Below are 22,786 nucleotides of genomic sequence, written 5' to 3' on the forward strand. Positions count from 1 at the left end.
AAGTGCAAGTTGGATTTTGAAGGGGCAGAGGAACCAGAGACCAAATTGCAAACATGCGCTGGATTATGGAGAAAGCTAGAGAGTTCCAGAAAAACATCTACTTCTACATCATTGACTACGCAAAAGCTTTTGACTGTGTTGACCACAGCAAACTATGGCAAGTTCTTAAAGAACTGGGAGTGCCTTATCACCTCATCTGTCTCCTGAGAAATCTCTATGTGGGACAAGAATCTACAGTTAGAACAGGATATGGAATAACTGATTGGTTTAAAATTGGGAGAGGAGTATGACAAGGCTGTATATTGTCTCCCTGCTTATTTAAGTTATATGCAGAATTCATCATGTGAAAGGCTGGACTGGATGAATCCCAAGACGGAATTAAGATTGCCAGAAGAAATATCAACAACCTCAGATATGCTGATGACACAGCCTTGACGGAAGAAAGTGAGGAGGAATTAAATAACCTTTTAATGAGGGTGAAAGAGAAGAGCGCAAAATATGGTCTGAAGCTCAACATCAAAAACCTAAGATCATGGCCACTGGCCCTATCACCTCCTGGCAAATAGAAGGGGAAGAAATGGAGGCAGTGAGAGATTTTACTTTCTTGGGTTCCATGTTCACTGCAGATGGTGACAGCAGCCACGAAATTAAAAGATGCCTGCTTCTTGGGAGAAAAGCAATGACAAACCTAGACAGCATCTTAAAAAGCAGAGACATCACCTTGCCAACAAAGGTCCGTATAGTTAAAGCTATGGTTTTCCCAGTAGTGATGTATGGAAGTGAGAGCTGGACCATAAAGAAGGCTGATCGCTGAAGAATTGATGCTTTTGAATTATGGTGCTGGAGGAGACTCTTGAGAGTCCCATGGACTGCAAGAAGATCAAACCTCTCCATTCTTAAGGAAATCAGCCCTGAGTGCTCACTGGAAGGACAGATCCTGAAGCTGAGGCTCCAATACTGTGGCCACCTCATGAGAAGAGAAGACTCCCTGGAAAAGACCCTGATGTTGGGAAAGAGTGAAGGCACAAGGAGAAGGGAACAACAGAGGACGAGATAGTTGGACAGTGTTCTTGAAGCTACCAACATGAGTTTGACCAAACTGCAGGAGGCAGTGGAAGACAGGAGTGCCTGGCGTGCTCTGGTCCATGGGGTCATGAAGAGTCAGACACGACTAAACGACTAAACAACAACAAGGCTCCTATGATGTAAGCAATGGGCCCCACTTGCTAGCCTGCTCCCTAAAATATCACTGGTTTGATCATTTCTATATATAGGGTGCCTACATTATGCATGTGCAAATGGCTTTAGATAGCTATTAGGTCCATAAATTACCATATAGCATATATTCAACACAAAAAACAGTGACAATTTGTTGTTGACAAAGGAAAGCTGGACATATAAAGGGCCCCATTACCTTCACTAGCTTAGGGCGTCATCAAACCTAAATCCGGCCCTGGTTGACACACACACACACACACTAAAATATTTGAAGGGCCTGGGTCCCCCAAAGTTAATGGGCATTGCCATTCAGATGGTGTGTGTGTGTGTGTGTGTGTGTGTGTGTGTGTGTGTGCCACATCTTGCGATTGATTATGTGAAGTGGGGTTTACCTGGGCCCCACAATATGTTATTCAAGTTGGCACACCTGGCTTAAGCTGCTAGTACAGCTAGATTGCTGCCTGCAGTGGATCTAGCTCTTATCTTATGGAGTAATGGACAAAGGCAGCGTGAGGTTATTTTTATTTTTCTCCCACCCAGAGGGTAGCCCTCTTGGTATAGACCAGGGCGGTCCAACTTTTCATACCAAGGGTACTTTGGCACAGAATCTGTGGGCTGCACAGCGAATTACATTTCCACGCTGTAAATTCAAGTGTTTGCAATATATTTAATGTTATTTAATATGCACACAATCAGTATATTGAACTTATATAATTAAATGCACCATTAATATCTTTAATAGAGGTAGTTATTAAATAAATTTGATACACAAACAGATGGATGAGTTTCATTAGCAAAGCTGACTCAAAAAAATATATCAATTTTAAGGCATAAATATGTTTTTTCCTGAATGTTGCCACCATTCCAACAGAACGCAGCAAAACAGGTAATATAGACTGGAGAGGTGCTGCAGTTCTGTTCACCTGCTTTTCTCCATGAGGTGCACAGGTGGGTGGGAGAGAGGAAATTTATAGCACCCTGGGAATATAGCATCCTTGCAGAACGTGAGCTGCATTTACTATTGTAGACTAATTAAAAGGTACTTCCAGCAAGTATCGAGAGTCAATACTTTAATAATAGACCTCTGGGAGAAGGGAGTGCCACAATGATTGTTCAGTTAAAAATAACTTTCTAAATCCCTTTTGCTGTTTGAACTTGTTGTACTGATGTCATAAGGACACTCTAGTGGTGGAAGAAATGAGGGAAGGCAGTATCTGTGGTATACATAGTGCCTAATAGACCAAGATCTGCCCTTTCTTGAATGGTGCCCAGGGGGTCATAGGTGGTCAGATGCTGGAACAAAGGCATAGTGTCCCCTGTGACCTGTCTGGGTGAGGTGGCAGGCCATTATTCTGCCTGGATAGCTCAGTGGTGCTAATAACGCCAGGGTTGCAGGTTCAATCCTCATATGGGACAACTGCATTGCAGGGGATTGGACTAGAGTCAGATGATCCTCAGGGTCCCTTCCAACTATGCAGTTCTGTGAATGAAACATACTATAGCTACGGAACTTCCCGAGCAGTTATCAAGGGCATCCCCTCGTGTTCTGCATTAAAGCAGCCAAGCCTCGAGTTTATGGCCGCATAAACCCCGGGTTTTAGATTATGACTGGATAGCATTACACACTTGCACTTTTCTCATAAGATATGGGCTGTGGAATGCATATCTCGCCATCACTGGCATCTGAGCTTCTTCCAGGCACACCTGCAGACCCAGAAGCACTCCGAAATAGCAAACATGGGAGCATCCAAATCCTGCCTCCTCATCTACACACAATGATTCTTATGACTTCTATTCAGCTTTAGTTATCTCACCTACAGCTGGTGTCCCACTATGGCCAGATTTATTGTTAAGCTCATAATGCGCAGTATATTTCCACCTCATAATTATTAAAATCCCAGAGGAATCCAAGAATTCCACAGGGCAGAAAGGTGTGATTTCAAGAATGCTGAAACCCCCACACTTTGTAGTTTAGAAATTAAGCACAAGATGGATAAGTACACAAAACTTCCTGTAGTTCTTGCTCTCTACCCAGGAAATTTGGATATGGTTAGAGTTATTGAATAGTGAAGTAAAGGCTCTCTACACAGTCTGTATTGGCATTACCGTTACTTTGTAATTAATGTATCAATGCAGCATAGCTTTAGGGAAACTTTTAATGACTGTAAATCTTTCTTTCTTTTTGAGTTGTAGGTTATCGCATTACCCATTACAATCAATTTAGAAATTCAAGATCAGTCTCACTGGATGTCGAGATTTATTCATTTTATTTGTCATAGCCACCGTTTTAAAAGATGGTGACCAAATTATAAGATTAGAAATATAACCCAAAATAAGTATCAACCTGGGCACCTTGGAATTTGTTTTTGTTATTAAAAAGTCTCTGGAAATACATTGGTGTTATAAAGATGTACAGTCTTTGTGAAAACATTTTATGTAACAGCAATTGTGTCAGTCGTTCCTCGTTCTCTCTCCCTCCCAAATTCAGGAAAGAAAACTGCATGCAAGTTTAGTTCCTGAATCTTTAATGAAATCTCCTTTTCGGTCACAAAGTAACAATTATAGGGAGCAATCTCTTGCTAGGGGAGAGCTACTCTGAATAGCTTCCTTTGACTGCATCTCCGCAGATGTAATCCAAATAACGCTCAAGTATAATTAAGCTCTTGAAAGTTATTAGATGAGCAAGTCAGCCACAGACGCGAAGGCATATTTTGCTGCAGTGATCCAGCCGCCTTCTCTTGCTTTCCCAATGGCTCAGCACGTTTTATCTTTCGAAATAAAATTGAAAATAAAATACAAACGCTTTAAGGATAGAAAAAAAAAGTACTGCAAGCTGAAAAGTGGACGTTTGGTACTTCAAAGGAAGCGCCAACAACGAGCTCCAATGAATCGCACCCCAAACCTGCGCAAAAAGAAAACTACAATTCCCCCTCCTCTTTCCACCTGTGGCTGCGAGAAGGCCAGAGCAAGTGCATGCTGGGAGTTGTAGTCATCTCGATTTTTCCCAGCGTCGTTTGTCGAAGCGTCCAATGGCTCTTTCCTCCAGGAGGGACGGGGTTAAGCCCTTCGAATGCTTATTGGCTCTTTCAACTGCCAGTCTTTAATAGCAACTGTTGATCATAGCAACTGAACGACGCCGGCTGTAGGAAGGCGGCATTCAGATTGGGAAGCGGACGGAGGGTGGGGGACGCTGCAAAGCAGGTAAGGAGCGGGGACAGTGCAACTTCGGGCGGGGGGGCAGCTGCGTTGGGGCACCCCAAGTCTCCCATGGTCGCTGACCGGGAGCTTGCAGGTTGCAGCCAGAGTGTGCAAGCATGCCCTAATTCTTTATCCGAGCTATTCCTTTAAAGTTTTTCGTTTCATTGGCGTCTCATCTAATTCCTTAGAAATGCACCTTCAGCCGTGCTGTGCATGCCTGGTCACCAATCTGAATATTGCACCCAGTGCTATTTTTCTAGGGAAAAGAGGTGCTGGAACTCCTCATGAACGCCTCCCTTGTTCTCTTATAATGGCAATGGCGCCCACCGGTGAGTTCCAGCTGGGGGGGGGGGGAACCCTGGTTGCACCCACTGCATAGATGGGTAACTGATGGCGTGCTCTCATTCTGCCCAGATCTAAACACTCAGCTAGCTCATAATTATACTTCAAGTTTAGCTTGGCATCTGTTTATGTGAATTCTGGGCCAACCTACACTGTGCTACTTCCCTCTGGCTTAAGGAGGAGGAAGAAACAGAATTGCTTGATTCAGGGTTTCCCAAACTTGGGTCTCTGGCTGCTGTTGGACTACAATTCCCATCATTCCTAGCTAGCAGGAACTATGGTCTGGGATGATGGGAACTGTGGTCCAAACACAGCTGGAAACCCAACTTTTGGGGTTTGGGAAACCCTGCAGAGGCCACATCCACACCCTTTAAAGCACATTACTCCCCCCAGGGAATCCTGGAAAGTGCAATTTACCGCACTCACAGAGCTACAGTTCCCAGAATCCTTTGGGTGGGGGCATGCTTTTTATATGTATGGTGTAGATGTGACAAGAGCCGGAGACTCTTCATTCATCTGGCGAAGTCTTTTCCAGAGCTACTGACTGGGAGAGGCCACCGTGGAGGCTTAATGACTACAATGACAGCACATTCACACAGGGGGTTTACTGATTAGTTCAAGACTAATCAGCTGCACCTGCAAGTGAAGTGATCATTTTCAACACATGTGTCAGGGTAGGGGAATTACAGTCAAGAAAAGTGGTAACCTGCATAGGACAGGTTTGGGGAACCAGTTCCTCTCAAAATGTTGCTGAACTACAACTTTATTATCCCTGGCCATTGGCCATTCTGACTGGGACTGATGGGAATTGGTGTCCAATGACTTCTGGAAGGTCACACAAGTTCCCCTGTCTCTGACACTGAGGAATATTACAAAAAACCAGGGCTTTTTTCCACTGCAACTCAGGTCCAGCATCTCTCAGGTGGGCACCATTGCCATTATAAGAGAACAATGGAAGCATTCATGTTGAGTTTTGGCACACCTCTTTTTCTACCACTGCACAAAACTGATCCTAAAGAAAGGAAGGGCGGGGGAAATAAATCATTAAATCACACATTATGGTTGTGGGATCAGTAATAAGTCAAGAGATATAGCTTGATAATGGCCCAGAAAAACTGGTTGATGTTTTCTCAGTCAGAGTGACTGGTTGGGAGAGAGATGAAGATTTCTCAAGCATTAATTTTGCATGTGACATATACCTGTCGTATGGAGCAAAGATGTTTCAAAGAGACAGAAGGCAAAGTTTTTTGGTGTTTTTTTTTTAAAGAGAACTAAAGAATATTAAAAAAATTAAAATTGTTTCGATGTGCACTCAAAAACCCTTACCGTTCTCTACCCCACATGGCATCTATAAAACATATATCTGTAGTGAAAGTTGCTTAAATTTGTTTTTGGGTAAATCTGAAAAAATGTACAAGCAGATTACTTCCAGAGAGTTAGTGATATTTTGCTGCAGCAAAACAAACCAAAGAAACTTGTGGCGCTTTAAAGATTGACAAAAGTATGGTGACACAAACTTATGTGGATCGCAGTGTACTTCATCATATGCTTCTGCTTGTCTGGTGGTGATACTCTGAGCATATTTCCTGTTGCAAAGGCACAAAGTAGCACAGCAGTCCAATGCACAATGTAAACCCATTCAGTAACAAACATGTAAAATGATTATCACCTGCAGGATTACTGTGTGCAGTTGTGTAGAGAACTACAGCCTAAAATGGTATGACCATGGTCCGCAGCCTCTGATATTTAGTACTAAACCCTCTCTTTCATACAGAACATGGTGAAGAATCCCCACTTTCATTTCCAAATGATACAGGATTTTGTTCCACATGATGCAAAATATTGAAAAGATTAACCTGACTTGAGTACTGTTATCACCTTAAGTATATTAGCAGCAAGGCCTTCCTAGGGCAAGTACACAGCAGTTGTCTTCGCAGGAAGCTCATTGGAGGAGCTGGCTGGCTAGTTAAAGGACACCTGTCTTATTTTGTAGTTTTCTGCTTCTGTAGAGATTATCCCCATAGCAACCTTGTGAGGTAGGCCAGGCTGAGCGACTGTGGCTGGCCCAAAGTCACCCTGGTTGAAACCTGGTCTCTCCGGTTCTGGCCCAACACACTAATCTCTATATGACACCGACTCTCTTTACCCCAGTTTTGGACAGCTCTCTCTCTCTCTCTCTCCTCTTCCATTCATGATGCACTCACTGAAATTGTTGAGTTTCTCCACATTCATACCGTCATTTCCCATTAACTGGACTCACAAACTGGGTTTTTAGAAATTATGGGCTTTCAGAAAAAAATACCAGAGGAGTCATAGAATACCAGAGGAATCATAGAAATACCAGAGGAGTCATTGTGTGGCTGCTGTACAGTTTTCAAGGTTAAAATTAAAACTATCAGATAGTAGATCACTTCAGTACTCAGATATTATATCTTTTCAGGCTTTAGCTGTAAAAATATGAGGCAGTTTGTTTTCTGACAGAAGCATGGATCTTCAAGGACTGAGATATCAAGCACATTTTTTAAAAAGAACTTAATGTTTTACACCTGTGTATTCTGATGATTCAGTTCTTTTGTAATGAAATAAATTGCAGTCTTTAATGGGTACTGCACATAAACATGATGTTTAAATAGTTCAATCTGGTCACTGATTAATCGTTCTTTCTTCTTGATACAGACATCATCCATGTCTTTGCTGATAACTAATTAACTTTCCTCCCCTTGAGCACCTAGCAACATGGTAGTTTAGTTTCATAACGCTAACTATTTCAGCCCATTAGATAATTAGAAGAACTTACTTCTCTGTTTTTGTTACTTTTAAGTTATTACAAAATACTTAGATACAAAGTTAACAACCACCTGTAGTTCTGCTAATGCACCGTCAGTTCTAAACATTATTATTTCATGACTCAAGATTTAGGCTGGCTAAATGCTCAACTACAAACACCTGGGCTAAAACACTTAACAGTTACCTTTCGCTCAGATGACAGTTTCATGGAAAAGTGTTTTTAATTAGCCCAAACCTGGAGGGGTGGGGGGTTTGAGCAAAATATAATTATATTTTTGAGCTGCGGTTCCAAAAGACCAAACATTGTCTACCTAAATAAAGATTGTAGGGAAACAGTAGAGGCCCTTAGGAGCCTTGGTCACTACCTATTGGGAATTTTTTCCACCTCAAGTGAACTGCATTAATTTTTATCATTCTGTTCCACAGCACTCATGTCAAAGAGTGCAGGAGGAGTTTAAAGAGCTGTTCCCTTCTATTGACTCAAAGTAAAAAGATTGTGGCAGGACCTTTTCATAAACCACACCCTCAGATCTAGTAGTTCTTCTGTAATCTTGATTGTGTCATGTCTGGCTGTGGTTACTGAACTAAGGGAGTTGTTTAACATGCACAAAGCTATTGTGATTATTTCGCATATTACAGGGCAGAAGTTCTAGCACTTAAAATAGGTCCTGATGGCCGAGGGTTCACATATAGCCCTGAAGAGACGCTCCTTTGTGCCTTCCACCATGGACCAAAATCATCACGCTTCTAGAAGGCTATGTCTGTATTTGAGCTTTTGAGGTGTGGTTCGTATGATCATGCAGTTTGTTCGGATCACATGTAAAAAAACCCACATGGATTGATTTGTTCTCCGCTTCCATGTTTGTCGTCTCAAAATGTAGCATCTCAATGAATATGCACCAAATTTGCCCATGATTAAACTTACTGGCTGGAGATTCAGAACTGACTAAACGAGGGCATTTTAAAAATCATGTGCATAATTCATTTAAGGCAGGGTTGGAGAGCCTACAGGTTTTTTGGTATGATCCTTGGCACCCTCCCCAGGCTACATTCCCTTCTTCCCAGTGCCACACATTTCACTGGTGCTGCTTCATGCCCTAAGTGCTGGGATCATAGACTCATAGAATTGTGGAGTTGAAAGGGACCACCAAGGGCCATCTAGTCCACCCCCCTGCAATACAGGAATCATTTGCCCAACGTGAGATTCAGAGTCTCCTGCTCTACCAACTGAGCTATCTCAGAGTTGCCAAAACTATCCCATTAGTGGCCAGTCACTAAAGGCTCATCCATACTTTTGCTTGGGCCATATTTTGATTGTATCCTCCTGCCCTGAGAGCTTTTCTCATTGTTCTGATGCTGTGCCTTGTGAAAATCTGATCTTACCCGCTGTGTCTGATTTTTATCGGGTAATCCAAGAGAGATTTTGCTTAACCAAGCTTCAATTCAGCAGCCTCTTCTCTCATAGCCAGAATTTCTCTCCCCCCCCCCACTAGCATTAATCTCCTGCCTAAAAAGCTTGCATGTATTTTTTTTTTAAAAAATGTATTTATTGATAGAACTCAGTTGAACTAATAAAAATAAAATGGACGGATGAGCAAATGATGGCATTTTTGCTTTGCAAAGAGGAAATGATGGACGAGCTGGAAGGAACAGGAAATGAAGGCCCAAGATCCATTTCAACTAGATACTTTTGCTGTTGAGAATTAGACAAGACTTAGTTCTGAGTAAACATACTTAGACTCTTCCCAGTGGAGGTTGGCCACTGAATATTTTTATGGGAAAGGTAGCATTTTATTACTTAAATACAATGCGGGACCACAATTTTAATTCTACTTCCATCAAGTTGTAAAACAGCAACACTTTAGCAGCTCAAAAAGGTCTCAAGGTAGAAAGATCCTTGTTTTGCTTTTCTACTTTACATACCCCTGGCTATTTCTTAACAGTGCTTGCCCAGCCCTCCAATATTATTGATTGTAGCCATTAGCTACTAATGCTGTATTAATGAGCTCCTCTCACTCATTCTTGATATCTGGTATTCTCTTTCCACTTTCCAAAGTTTCAGCACTCAAAAAGAAGGATCAGAGTTACATGCATTTTTTAACAAGTCAACAAAAACAATACACCATAGCTTTAGGGCAATCAGTTTGATAAGTAGCTGTTTTTAGGAACTTTCTGCCTTGCCTTGTAAACCACTTTTCTAAAATTAGCTCTGTGATTAATCTCAGAAACGCCAGTGTTGTCTTTGTTCATGTGACTGAACTGTTTGGATGACTTGAGAGAGAAGCAAATCACATGTTCCAATCTGTGGTTATTCCAGTTCCCTGTAAAGTGGCGACTGACAGCTTCCCTAGCCACCAATTTGATGTTTGGGTCATTCTTTGTGATTTTTCCAGACCCTGGAAGTATGGTTGCCATCTTTCAAAAAGAGAAAATCTGGACACAAAAGTTGTTGAGCTATCTTTGGCAAAGTTTGTCTGAGTTTTCCTGGGCGTTTCAGCAATTTCCACTGTTTCTGGGGCTGAGTACCACCTATGTCTGTTAAATTCTGGACATATGGCAAACCTACCTGAAAGTCATACAGGGAAAGAAGAGAATATTTGCTCAAATCTCTCCCTGTGACATCAGGCTTAGCACTGAACTTAGGTTGGATCGCATTCTCTATCTCCCATCTCTTTTGTTATCTGCTTGTTAGAATTCGGTTTCTGGTATAGCATTGGGTTAAACACGGTGACACTTTGAAAAATAAATAAAAACAGTGACTCAAATTATGAAGCCGCTATTTCATTTCCTGTTATGCTCATCATTTCCACATGATGGTGCTGGAGTTATTCCCCCCCAATCACTTTTAAAAAATCTTCCTCCATTCATCTTTTCTGTTTAAGCGATTCATTAATGCTTTGTTCTTAAGAACAGAACCAGCTGCTTTAGCAGAGCTATGATTTATATTCAACCAGCTTGACAACTTTTGCAGCCCCTTGCCTTGACCCCTGTCTTATCATTGTGGAATCACTGAGTTGTAAAGGACTGTGCAGTCGGTCATTTAGTCCAACCCGGCTTTGCAATTAGGTGTGTTGATAGTCTCGGGAGTGTTAACGAAACAGCATGTAACCTAATATATTTGCCCTAAGCAACCTTGCAAGGTCATAGAGGGACACTCAAATAGCGCATAGCTATGCTCAACCCAAGGAGCATCCTCTGTACTTTTTTTATTATTATGCAACCCCTGCAAGCCAAGGAGATAAGTAACTAATATGGCCTTTGTAAGACATCTGAAGGCAGCCCTGTATAGGGAAGGGTTTGTTTGTTTGTTTAAGTTTAATGTTTTGTTATGTTTTTATATATGATGGAAGTCACCCAAAGTGGCTGGGGCAACCCGGGCCTCTGATGGACAGGGTATAAATAATAAAACTGTTGTTGTTGTTTGTTGTTATGGAATAGGACACCCCTGATTTCATCAGAGAAATATCGGAGGGTATGTTACAGTTGTACCCCACCTTTCCTCCAAAACTAGCCTAGAGTGGCAAATCTGAAAAGCAATTTCAATACAGATTCAGACTCGGAAAAATCAAAGGGAGGCAGGAAGGCTTGTTGGAAGAGGAAGGTATTCAGTAGGTGCCAAAAGAAAACAAAGATGGTGCCTTTCAGGGAAGGGGGGGGGGATTACACAGCACTAAAGGCCCAATTTCTTGTGCAGAGCTGACCTGCTGTTAAGATGGCATCTGCAGGAAGCCTAGCCTGTTGAGCACAGTGATCAGCTGGGTATATAAAGAGTGAGGCTATCTTTCAGCTATTCTGGTCCCAAGCTGTATAGGGCTTTGATCACCAAAGAAGTAACTTCAGCTTAACCTGGTAGCTAATTGGCAACCAGTGCAAGTCTTTCGACAGTGGGGTGACATGTTGGCAATGTCCCACGTCAGTGAGTAGTCAAACCACTGCATTTTGCATCAGCTGAAGCTTCCGGACCAACTTCAAGTCTGGAGGGGACCAGTACATGGATGACAGTGGTGAGGTAAAATGTACCGTACTCCTAGTCATGGAGGTCATCTGAGCCTCTACTGATAGATGTGGAGCCAGGAGCAGCAAAATGACTTCGGAGCAGCAAAATGACTTGGGCTAAACTGAAGCAAACATCATTCTGCCTCAGTAGCACATAAGGCAACCTTTTGCCAACCTGGTTCCATTCAGCTGTTTTGGACTACAACTCCCATGTCTCAGCCAGCACTGTCTCGCAACTAATGGGATGTAACTATCATGTTATGAATGAGTTTTTAAGCCACCCCCCTGAATTCCGCCTCATTATCCACATTGATGTGCCACCTATTTTCCAGGCAGAAATCTTTCAAAATGGCTGAAAGCGCAGAGACTCCCATACCGCGTTCTGCTCCTGGTTCAGCGAAGAAACCTAAAGCTAAAGGATCGCCGAAACCTAAAAAGTCGCCCAAAGGATCGCCAAAAGGCTCACCCAAAGGGAAGCAAAGAAGTGCTGGTAAGTATAATACTGCAGAACTGTGGAACTAAAGAAAGTAATTTGTCGGGAATTTGGATGCCAGGCAACAATACATGTGACAGTATGCCCAACAACATTTCTCTGTGATGTTTTCATGTACAGTCGTACCTTGGTTGTCGAACAGAATCGGTTCCGGAAGTCATTTTGACTTCCAAAAATGTTTGACAACCAAGGCACGGCTTCTGATTTTCTGAGTTTCCTGCAGCCATGGAAGCTGCGTAGGACGTTCGGGTTCCAAAGAATGTTCACAAACCGGGATACTCACTTCCGGGTTTGTGGTGTTCAGGAACCAAAACGTTTGAGTCGCAAGGCATTCGGGATCCAAGGTATGACCGTACTCAAAAGCTGAAGGTTTTCAGTTATTGTTGATGGCTCCCCCACCCCTCCATTTCAGCTAAGACAGCTCCTTGAAAAGGCCGGGGCGAAACTCAACATGTTGCAGAAGCGAAAGTGGTAAATTCAGTGGGTTGGGTCCTCAGAATAATCAGATGAAGGAAGCACACGTGGAAGTAAGTTGCACCTCCTCCCAACCCCCTCTTCATCACAATCCCCAGCACTTCCTGAAAAAGTTGGAGGATTGGGCAAAATTGGGTAGCTTTGCATTGGCTTCGTGGTTTTAGACAGTTCTCCCTTTTCCCCTACGGAGTCTACCATACCCCATCCCAAGCCATGCCAAGTTCTGTGATAGGAAAAGAGGGCAGCAGTAGAGTTGGGAGGGCAGATGCACACATGACTCGCCCCTCCCCCCAAAAAAGATCCTGGAAACTGTGGCTTCCCCTTCACAGAACTACAGTTGCCAGTACCCTGAACAAACTAAAGCTCCCAGGATTCTTTGTGAGGGGTGTCACCTGCTTTAAATGTGTGTTGGTTGTGCTTTAAATGTATCAGTGTAGACCTGCCCTCCCGAGTTTTTAAAACTTTCCTTCCATGATTTTTCTTCCATTGTGTTTTTTGGGATCCAATGCGTTGTTGGGAATTATTAGGAAAGGGCTGAAAATGTATCTGCCAGTATTATGTACACACACACACACGCGCACACACACACACACACACACACAGAGAGAGAGAGAGAGAGAGAGAGAGAGAGAGTGAGTGAGTGAGTGAGTTTGGCCACATTTGGAGTAATGTACATTTGGCTGTTATTATCTTGTCTGGGGAATATATATATCATATAGCACTGGCTATGAAAAGAACAACCGATAAAAGTGCAACTTTAAAGTGTTTGGGGGCCTTTTAATTCAGGAAAAAATATTTTGTGGGGCGCATGAGAAAGGTTTATAAAGTTGCGAATGGAAGAGATTTTAGCAGCCGCAGCCCCCAGGCTAGAGCTCACCCACTGAAATTGACTGACGAAAGGAGGTTTTAAAATGGAATTCAACAAATTCATGGGGTATACTAGTCCTCATCATTTTATGAAACCTCCAGGTGGAAACAGAATTATAGCTTTTTTATTTTAAAGCGCCTAAAAAATGTACTGTACACAGATCAGAAGCATGAGATCGTGTCCACAGGCTTAGAATCTAAAAGTCATGAGGGAAAAAAGGGATGGGGAGAGAAAAGGAAAACAAGCAAACTCGGATAGTGTAATACAGTGTGACCTCTGAATAAGAGATACTGGAGAAGACAATGGTGTGAGTGGGTTGTTCATGCCTTCGGTTCCAGAGGATACTTGACAAGAATTTGCCCTTGGTCTGTTTCAGCAGGGCTCTTCTTAATGTTCTTATGCTAAGACCCCACTTTATCTCATTTCAGCAAAAAAAGATGAAGAAGTGGATTTATCGATGGCAAGCATGGGTAAGTTGGACACGGAAAAAACAGTTTTTGAAGAATATGCAGCAGACATAGAGTCTTAAGGCCATAAGACTAGCTGTGAAAGGAAAAAGGAAATATTTCTCTTCAGAAGCTGCATCTTCTGCCTTTTAGCTATGGGGAAAATAACACACAACACATGTCCGTTTGAGAAGTTGTAGGAAAGAGGAGCAGATCATTAGCTGGGATTCATAAGTGCTAAGTAGAATACAGTAGAATACAGTGTACAGTGGTACCTCGGGTTAAGAACTTAATTCGTTCTGGAAGCCTGTTCTTAACCTGAAACTGTTCTTAACCTGAGGTACCAATTTAGCTAATGGGGCCTCCCGCTGCCGCAGCCACGCAATTTCTGTTCTCATCCTGAAGCAAAGTTCTTAACCCAAGGTACTATTTCTGGGTTAGCGGAGTCTGTAACCTGAAGCGTCTGTGGCTTGAAGCGTCTGTAACCCGAGGTACCACTGTATCTCATAAGACATTTGGTATGTGCAGTGCAATGGTTGGGCTGGGATCTCAGAGACTCTGGTTCAAATTCCCTTTTGATCATGAAGCTCAGCCGGCGACCTTGGGAAAGTCACTGTTTCTCAGCCTAAACTACCCTACATGGTTGTAGTGAGGAAAACATGGAGAGGGGAGAACCATGAACTCCTTGGAGGAATGGTGGGATAATATCCATCTATCCATCTATAGGGCCCACCATTTTTGTCCTACTCCATTTGCAGAAGGTTTCTGGCCATTTGTGTGGGCTTGTGGGTACTTTCTGCCTCAAGTGAAAATATCTCCAAGCCGATTTCTCTTGGGGCTCCTGGTGCCAAATTTACGAAAGCGCCAGATATCTCTCTCCTCCTTTTGTAGGTTTTAATGAATAGCTGCAGTTGAGCAGGTGCAGTGGAGGACCAGAAATGACAGGGCTTAAGGGATAAATGTAGGGTTTATGAAATGTAACATATTAAGTGAGAGACGTTTGCTGAGGGATTTAGATTTCTGGATGAGCCGGATTAAAATAGGATTTAGCATTTTGTCAGTTCAAAAAAAAAAAAAGAGGATTAAGTGAGTGAAGACTTTCCCCCCAAAGCATGTGTACGTTAAGCTTATCAATATTCCCAAATTTATATTTCATTCAGCTTTGTAAATGCCTAAAAATAAAGAAGCCTGTCCTTGACATCTTCACGGACATAAATTCCTTCACCCTGAGCTCTTTTCCATCCATAATATATCCACGGTGGTTGCCTCGTTAACTGCAATAAAGGGGTTTCGTTTTAGGGTAGCGTACATCAAGTATGGAAAGAGTATATGGCAAAAGAAGTAAAAAGGTATTGCTCTGAGGGGGTGGGAATCTCGTTTAATTTCACTAACCCTTGTAAGGGTACTAAAAGTATCTAGTTATACTTGTTGACGAATTCTAGAGTGTGTGGGACAAATTGGTACTTGAAATACAGCAAGCCTTTTAAGAAGAGGTGTTTCTATATTGTTCTTTACTCTTTCAGGCCACCCGGAAATCTTCCCCTTGGTCCTCACTGAGAAAACTCAGGAGATATTTAATTGCCGTGCTGACGTCGATGTCACGGCAGAAAACCCTCACAAACTTTTGAAGAGAGAGGACATCATCGATGACATGAAAGCAAGAGCTGCAGTTTCTGACTTCCATCCTTTCAAAAAAATTATCTTAGTGAGTTACCCTGTCGGGGCATGTTGTATACCGGGGGTTGTGCTGGAATTCGGTAAACTGATCGCCTAACTTCATTTCACTTAAGATTTGTTACTCCTCCTGGCAAACAAAGTCCTTTTGAGCACAAGCTTAGAAGTGGCTGTGATGGAGACATGAGGTTCACGAAAGGAGTGCCCAACATTAACACGGATTGTGGTGTATGTGTTGCCCACAACAGTATCTCTGGTTCGTAAATGTACCTATGGGCCCCAGAAATGACCCCTAGTATATGGTGTGGGATGAGCAGTTGTGATCTAGAAAGAAATCAGTTGCATTGGCAGGCAGAGGGCATTCTAGAAAGTAATGGGAAGAAGGAGGATACATTGAGGAAGAAGCTTAAGGGACCCTGCTCCTCTGAAGCAGTTAGTGCTGGACCAAAAACGTAAGCGGAGAACCTTCCAATCCATCAGTATTAAAGTGATGTCATAGAATCGTAGAATTGGACGGGACCCCAAGGGTCATCCAGTCCCACCCCCTGCAATGCAGGAATCTAAACAAAAGCATCTGTGACACATGGCAATCCAACCTCTGCTTTAAAACCTCCAAGGAAGGAGAGTCCACAACCTCATGAAGGAGGCTATTCCACTGTTGAATGGCTCTTACTCTAAAGTTTTTCTTAATGTTTTGTTGGAATCTCCTTTCTTGTAACTTGAATCCATTGGTTCGAGCCCTAACCCTCCAGAGCAGGAGAAAACCAGCTTGTTCCCTCTGCCATGTGACAGCCCTTGAGATATTTGAAGATGGCTATCAGATCTCCTTGGTCTCCTTTTCCCCAAGCTTAAACCTATCCAACTCCTTCAACTGTCAGTTACAGTTGGATGTAGAAATCATTTAAAACTGCTTAAAACTTTTCAACTGTTTGTATTCACACAGGAATATCCTGGGGAAGAACTTCTGGTAGTCTTTGACAGGGAATTAAAATATGGGCAAATATTTTATCTTATTGCAACGGAAGAGGCCAAGGAAAGCATTTTACATGTAAGGCATTTTTAAAAATAAAATAAAAAATACTGCATTTATCTTTATTTGTATCGTATTGATACACTTTGTATTGATAAATTTGCAAATATTTTTCCTGATAGCCTCCCGAGCCAGAGGAAGAGGAAGGGGAGGTCAAAGAGGGCACCCCAGAAGAATATGTGTACAAGCCTCCTGTGTGGAAACCTTGGGTCTCGCTTGGAAGTGAAAAAGAAATTGAAGAAGAATCGGTTAAGGAAAGAACGACAAAGGTCAGTCTTCCTAACAGTGTCTTATACAGTCGTACCTTGGAAGTCGAATGGAATCCGTTCTGGAAGTCTGCTCGACTTCCAAAACGTTTGGAAACCAAAGCGCGGCTTCTGATTGACTGCAGGAAGCTCCTGCAGCCAATCGGAAGCTGCAAAAGCCCCGTCGGACGTTCAGCTTCCAAAAGAACGTTCGAAAACCGGAACACTTACTTCCGGGTTTCGATCGTTTGGGAGCCAAGACATTTGAGAGCCAAGGTACAACTGTCTACTTTAAATAACAGTCTTAAATATACTATATTTTTAAAAGCAATAAACTGTAGGATCCTGGATTGCCCAATTTTGACTAGAAATCTTTCAGATTTCAAAGCCTGAGTAGGGAGTGGATTTAGAAAGCATCTAGAAAAACAAAAACCTAACTCTTACAGAATCTTTGCTAGCCTTGGCCAAAGTGTGGATTTTAAGCAGAGAAAATGAGGTGGTAACCTGTGAAATACTCCACAGAAGAGGACCTCTGGATGTGGATGAGAAGGTTTGGTGAGAATACTTGAGACTACTCCATCAACAAACTGGTCTCATAACAAGCACGTCCCAAGAGTTCAGTTCTTTTTTCCCATGGGGGAATGGTGAGCATGTTGGAAAATGGTTATAAAATCAGATCAAACGTAGGTCCTGTAAGAGATCTTAAAGATCTGTTATTCTCTATTTTATGGCTGTGTGCCATACCCTCAAGACAATGCACAGTCAAACATATAAAAACAAGAGTTTCCATTGAGAAATATTTTGGCTGAAATTTCAGGTTAAATATAAGATTTCTCGGCGGCAGAGAGAATTTGGGGCTCGGGTTAAATTTCACAACAGAAACGCTTCGGCTGACCCCAAACACGGCTACGTGGAATGTACGAGTTATTTCGATAAGAACTTTACCATTCGGCAGCTTGAGAAAAATGTTGGCACTCAGGTTGTCCCGATAGTAGAAGAAACAGGAACTCAAACAAAATGGTAAGTATAAGACTCTCTCTCTCTCTACCATTTTAAATAATTGTTAAAAAGAAACAATGCCCCCATTAATTTTGGGCCATGTTATTTTCTTTTGTTATGTGAATGGAGGGAAATCTAGAATCGGGCACTTTTCACTTTTTAAAATTTACTTTCAAGTAGAGCGGTATGAAGCAGAGTGCGCCATTTCAGATTATTTATTTTTATTACATCCTGCCTTTCTTGCCTGATGCGGTTCAAGGCAATGTACATGGGCTTCCTACTTGGCCGCCCATCCAGTTACTGACCAGACTTATACCTGCTTAGCTTTAACAAGGATTGCTAACCACAACATACGGTTATAGCACTAGCATAGCACTTTAATAGTCATGGCTCCTCCCAATGAATCATGGGAACTGTAGTTTGTTAAAGGTGCTAGGGACTGTAGCTCTGTGAGGGTTTTCCTAACAACTCTCAGCACCTTTAACAAACTGTATTTCCCATGATTTCTTTTGGGGGGGGGTGAAATCCATTACAGTGGTACCTTGGGTTACATACGCTTCAGGTTACAGACTCCGCTAACGCAGAAATATTACCTTGGTTTAAGAACTTTGCTTCAGAATGAGAACAGAAATCATGCTCCAGGGGTGCAGTGGCAGCAGGAGGCCCCATTAGCTAAAGTGGTGCTTCAGGTTAAGAACACTTTCAGGTTAAGAACGGACCTCCGGAATGAATTAAGTTCTTAACCCGAGGTACCACTGTACTGTTAATGTGGTATAATAGCATTTTAAAGGTATGGTGTGGTTTCTATATTATGCAACTTCAGATCATTCCCAGGGATATGTCTTCTGACTATTCCCTGAGATTATGTACTTCAAACATCACTTCCTAACAAACGACTACATTTTCTTTTGTGAGGATGGGACTAGGCACAATATTAGATGGGTCTAATGCAAAAAAAGAGAAGTTATTCTCCACTCCTCATATTTTTTACTACTACGATTATTCATTATTTATTAAATTTGTATACCACTCTTCATCCGAAGATCACAACATAAAACTACAAAATGCGGACACAAAATACATAACGAAACAAAAACAAACCAATACCCCACCCCCAACGCATTCAAAAGGCCAAAGGATGTTAATCAGCCAAAGGTCTAGTTATAGAGAAACTGGCCCTGGGGAGAGCATTCCACAAGTGGGGAGCCACCGCAGAAAAGGCCTGTTCTTCTTGTGTTGCCACCCTCCGGACCTCTTGTGGAGGAGGCGCATGAAATCCTTCTCTCCGCTGCCACCGGTGGGTCAGGTTTGACAGGTCCAAGCATGACTTTGCCTGCCCCACAAATGATGCCTTCAAGCATAGGCCTAGTTAGGCCCACAGGTCAGAGAGGCTGCCCACAGTTGGTTTAGCCAGACTTACCTGTGTGCTTTCTCATCTCCCATCAGTAACAGATGGTGCTGTGGAGCAGGAATGCGAGAACACTGGGAAATGTGTGGCATACACAAATCTGGCTAAAGGAGGAAACACTCTGTGAAGTTTCATCAATCCTACCTTCATTGTTTTGGATTTTCCTTTTCCCTCCCAAATTTTTTCTGAACAGTATGTTTTCACTCGCCTTAGGACCTACCCCAAAAACGCAACAACACAGTATTTTCCAAGGGACTTTTCAGATGAAGAAAAAGAAAAGTATTTGTCATCGGAAGACCTGAAAGACTTCATTGTCTCTGTGGCTTTAAGGTGAAGTATCAAGGTCCACTGAAGGTTCTGTATGGAGACGTAGGAAATATTTCTTGCAGTCATAAAGTATGAGGCTAGGGTGACTTGAGGAATACTCGGCCCAAGAAATTATATATAAAACTGTTGATCTTGAAGACTTCAGCTTTCCCTCCTTAGGGTTCTTAATCTTTAAACCAGACAGCCCTTCAAACAGAGAACTGTCCTCTGTAAAGGAGGACACATGACCACTCTATAAGGCACCTGGACATATTTTTTATCTCCAGCATCTTGGACAGCTCCTGGTGTCATGTAGAAAATGTCTTCCTCTCAAACGTGTGCTTAAAATCTGTGTAATAGGTCTGGAGCAATGTTTCCCAAACCTACTGGGAGGTCTCCAGCTTTTTTGGACCACAGCTCCCATCATCCCAAGTTAGTAAGACTAGTGGTCAGGGATGATGAGAATTGCAGTCTGAAAACAGCTGGAGGCCCAAGTTTGGGAAACACTGGTCTACAGGATCAAATAAAAAAGCCATGGCACATAATCCTTTAGTGCTAGTGACACTATTTTTTAAAATTCCCCAAAATAACAAATCTACACTATACCACGATTTGAGATGCAGTATCTGAATTTTTTTTATTAAAAAAAACAAAAAAACCATGTCCCCGTTCCAGAGTTGAAATAGCACTGCAGCAGAATGAGATCCTGAATGCCTTCTTTGACGACTGGAAAGCCCTTGCGGAAGATGAAAGTGGCTTTGCAGGCAAGTCCGACGTTTCCCTCAAGGAGTACCAGTCATTCACAGACCTGCATTACCTCAAGGACAGGACCGTGAGCTGCGTCTGCTGGCACCCAACCATTTATGGTAAAGTTTGCAGAGCGTTCGGTTTGTGGGCAGAAACTTTGTGAGGGTTGTTCTGAAGTCTTGGGTTTAAAGATTAGCCACTGTGCCCGTTCCACTGGCCCTTTCTCTGAACAAATCAGCAACACGAAGGAAAATGAGAAGAGGAAATCTTTTGTAACGTGCTAGCACAAGGGTAGTCAACGTGGTGCCCTTCAGATCCTGTTGGACCTCAACTCTCCCGTAAGCCCCAGTCCCCAGTCAGCAGTCAATGGCTAGGGATGCTGAGAGTTGGAATCCAACACATCTGGACTGCACCACATTGGCTACCCCCGTTTTAGCAAACTTGGGTTACCTCACGCTAGGCAAGCTGTAACAGAAATGAAAGTAAAACAGGTGTTATTGCTGCAGTCCCCTTCTGCTTCATTACCATGATCTCTTAAGAGTCAAGCTGCATGTTAACACCAGTGGCGCAGCATGGGGGAACCACGGGGTGGTTGCCCCAGGCCCAAAATTGTTAGGGGCGCAAAATTTCAACACCCGACACTGCCTCAATACAGGTGTGGGCTTCCGTTGAAAATGATGCAAACCAGGAAGTGAGCTCTCCAAACAACGGAACGACCCCCTTTTCTTGTCCCTGAGGCTGCAACCTATTGGATGATGCAGACACTGTTAGGCCGTTGAATGTGCATGCATACTTATATCCATTTCCCTCCCTCGCAACCCGCTTTCCACATGGCCCCGGGCACCGGCAACCCATGCTACTTTAAGACTCCTGCTGCAGGCAGGCTACAGCCCTGAGCAGTAGTGCTCCACTTAGGAGGCAGAATATAAAGCAGTGTCTGTAACGACTAGAACAATGTCAGCAGAGCAGATAAGAGAGTTGTTTCTTCACTGCCACTCCCCACCATCACATTAGGTGGCCCAGAAACTTGATTAGTAAAAGGCTGAGGACAGCCAAAAGAAAAACATCTCTTCACGTAATGCTTGTGGAATTCACTGCCATCAAGAAGTGAAGGTGATGATTAGCTTTTAGGATTTGTACCTCCTCTAAAACACCCCTGGACAATTCTTGCCGCAATTTCTGACAGCGTGGTTGGGTGTGGACGTGGACTACTTTAAACGGACGCAAAGTTTTACCCTTGCAAAAGGTGAAATGACATTTGTCTTCAATCAGGGATTGTCGCAGTGGCAGTAACAGAGCGACTGTCTTACGAGGAGCGGGTGAACAACTCTGGGCGACTGCTCTTGTGGAAAGCACCAATTCTCTTTTGGAGCTTCGCAGACCCAATTCACCCCCAGGTATTTCAAGGAGGGCTTGAATGTTTCTGAGGTGTTTAAAGAACAGAACCAATAATTTCAGCATAAGACTGTCCTCAGATCTGATCTATTCCTCCCTCCCCATGTGGATATTTATGTTTTCTAGCTGATGCTGGAGTGCCCTGAAGATATCTACTGCTTTCAGTTCTCCCCAAGCAACCCCAACATCATTGCAGGAGGCTGTATAAACGGACAGGTTAGGATTCCATTACTTTTCAGCTACTTGTTTGCATTTGCAACATACCTCTTCTACATCAGTATTGTGGAATAAGTTGCTCCAGCAGGTTTGCAGATGTTTGGGGGACCAGCAAGGGCTAAGGCCCATGCAGGGTCTGGTCATTCTTATCTAACCCTCGAAATCGGAGGTTGCCAACCTTTTTTGGGCTCTGTGGTCACATTTGCAAACTGGAGAAAATGCCAGGGGCATCACATACACACCACAACCAAGCACACACTACAACCTCTTCTTTTGGTGACAGCAGAATGCTTCCTTCAAGCCTACTTTCAGCACAGGAGGGGGATCCTATGGGTGCCAGGGAAGACCTCTGTGGGCCCATGGGTGCCTGGGGGCGCTGCATTGGCCAAGCCCTGCTCAGAATGCTAACTTTGCCTACATGAGTACTTTGAGGCCTCCCTAGATGTTGCACCACACCCTCGTTTAGATAATTCAGGGTTTATCGAAGTACGCCTGGAATCCCCATGCCATTGTGTGGGACTCCTCAGTACCGGAGACATGTTAATGTTTTTTTTTTTTTTAAATAAAATAAAAATGATTCCCTTTCTATTAGTACAAAACAGATTTCTCCCTGTGAGCTCAGCTAGCCCTCCCTGCATATTCTGTAGAGTCATATTCTACCCTTCCATCACCTGGCACATTAAAGTGTCCATTAAAACAGGACAATCTGCCTTCTAACGTGTCGTTTCCCCTCTCTGCCCTGCCATTCCAGGTTGTACTGTGGGACATTTCAGCATACGAAGAGAGGTTACGAAATGCGAAGTCCGGTACAGGCGGGAACAAGAATACCACAGTTAACATGGTTGGTACTTTTAAAGATTCTGCTTTTAGCGTTCCGTATCATGAATTCCTCAAGGAACCACTGAGAATTGCTTCACGTTTTCTTCTGTGCATGGATGAAGTTG

General features: G+C 43.0%; 1 protein-coding gene across 7 annotated transcripts in view; it reads left to right on the top strand.

Annotated features, from left to right (window-relative positions):
• Window positions 1-22,786, top strand: part of DNAI3 (dynein axonemal intermediate chain 3) — a 66,122-nt gene that overhangs the window by 29,695 nt on the left and 13,641 nt on the right. For 4 of the 7 annotated variants that reach the window (XR_014157402.1, XR_014157403.1, XM_081865802.1 and 1 more), the window contains exons 1-12: window positions 4,313-4,419; window positions 11,874-12,031; window positions 13,805-13,846; window positions 15,346-15,527; window positions 16,440-16,544; window positions 16,649-16,795; window positions 17,589-17,791; window positions 19,392-19,508; window positions 20,160-20,350; window positions 21,504-21,628; window positions 21,753-21,842; window positions 22,594-22,683. Coding sequence is in view for 5 of the 7 variants with exons in the window: in XM_081865802.1 (XP_081721928.1) it covers window positions 11,890-12,031; window positions 13,805-13,846; window positions 15,346-15,527; window positions 16,440-16,544; window positions 16,649-16,795; window positions 17,589-17,791; window positions 19,392-19,508; window positions 20,160-20,350; window positions 21,504-21,628; window positions 21,753-21,842; window positions 22,594-22,683 (1,434 nt within the window). In the remaining 2 variants the exon portion in view is untranslated. Of the gene's footprint in view, window positions 1-4,312; window positions 4,420-11,873; window positions 12,032-13,804; window positions 13,847-15,345; window positions 15,528-16,439; window positions 16,545-16,648; window positions 16,796-17,588; window positions 17,792-19,391; window positions 19,509-20,159; window positions 20,351-21,503; window positions 21,629-21,752; window positions 21,843-22,593; window positions 22,684-22,786 lie in introns of those variants that run through there. The other 3 variants (XM_081865805.1, XM_081865804.1, XM_081865803.1) reach the window with 2 other exon arrangements.

The sequence above is a fragment of the Podarcis erhardii genome, assembly GCF_964252035.2.
Source record: "Podarcis erhardii genome assembly, chromosome: 6".
Lineage (NCBI taxonomy): Eukaryota > Metazoa > Chordata > Lepidosauria > Squamata > Lacertidae > Podarcis > Podarcis erhardii.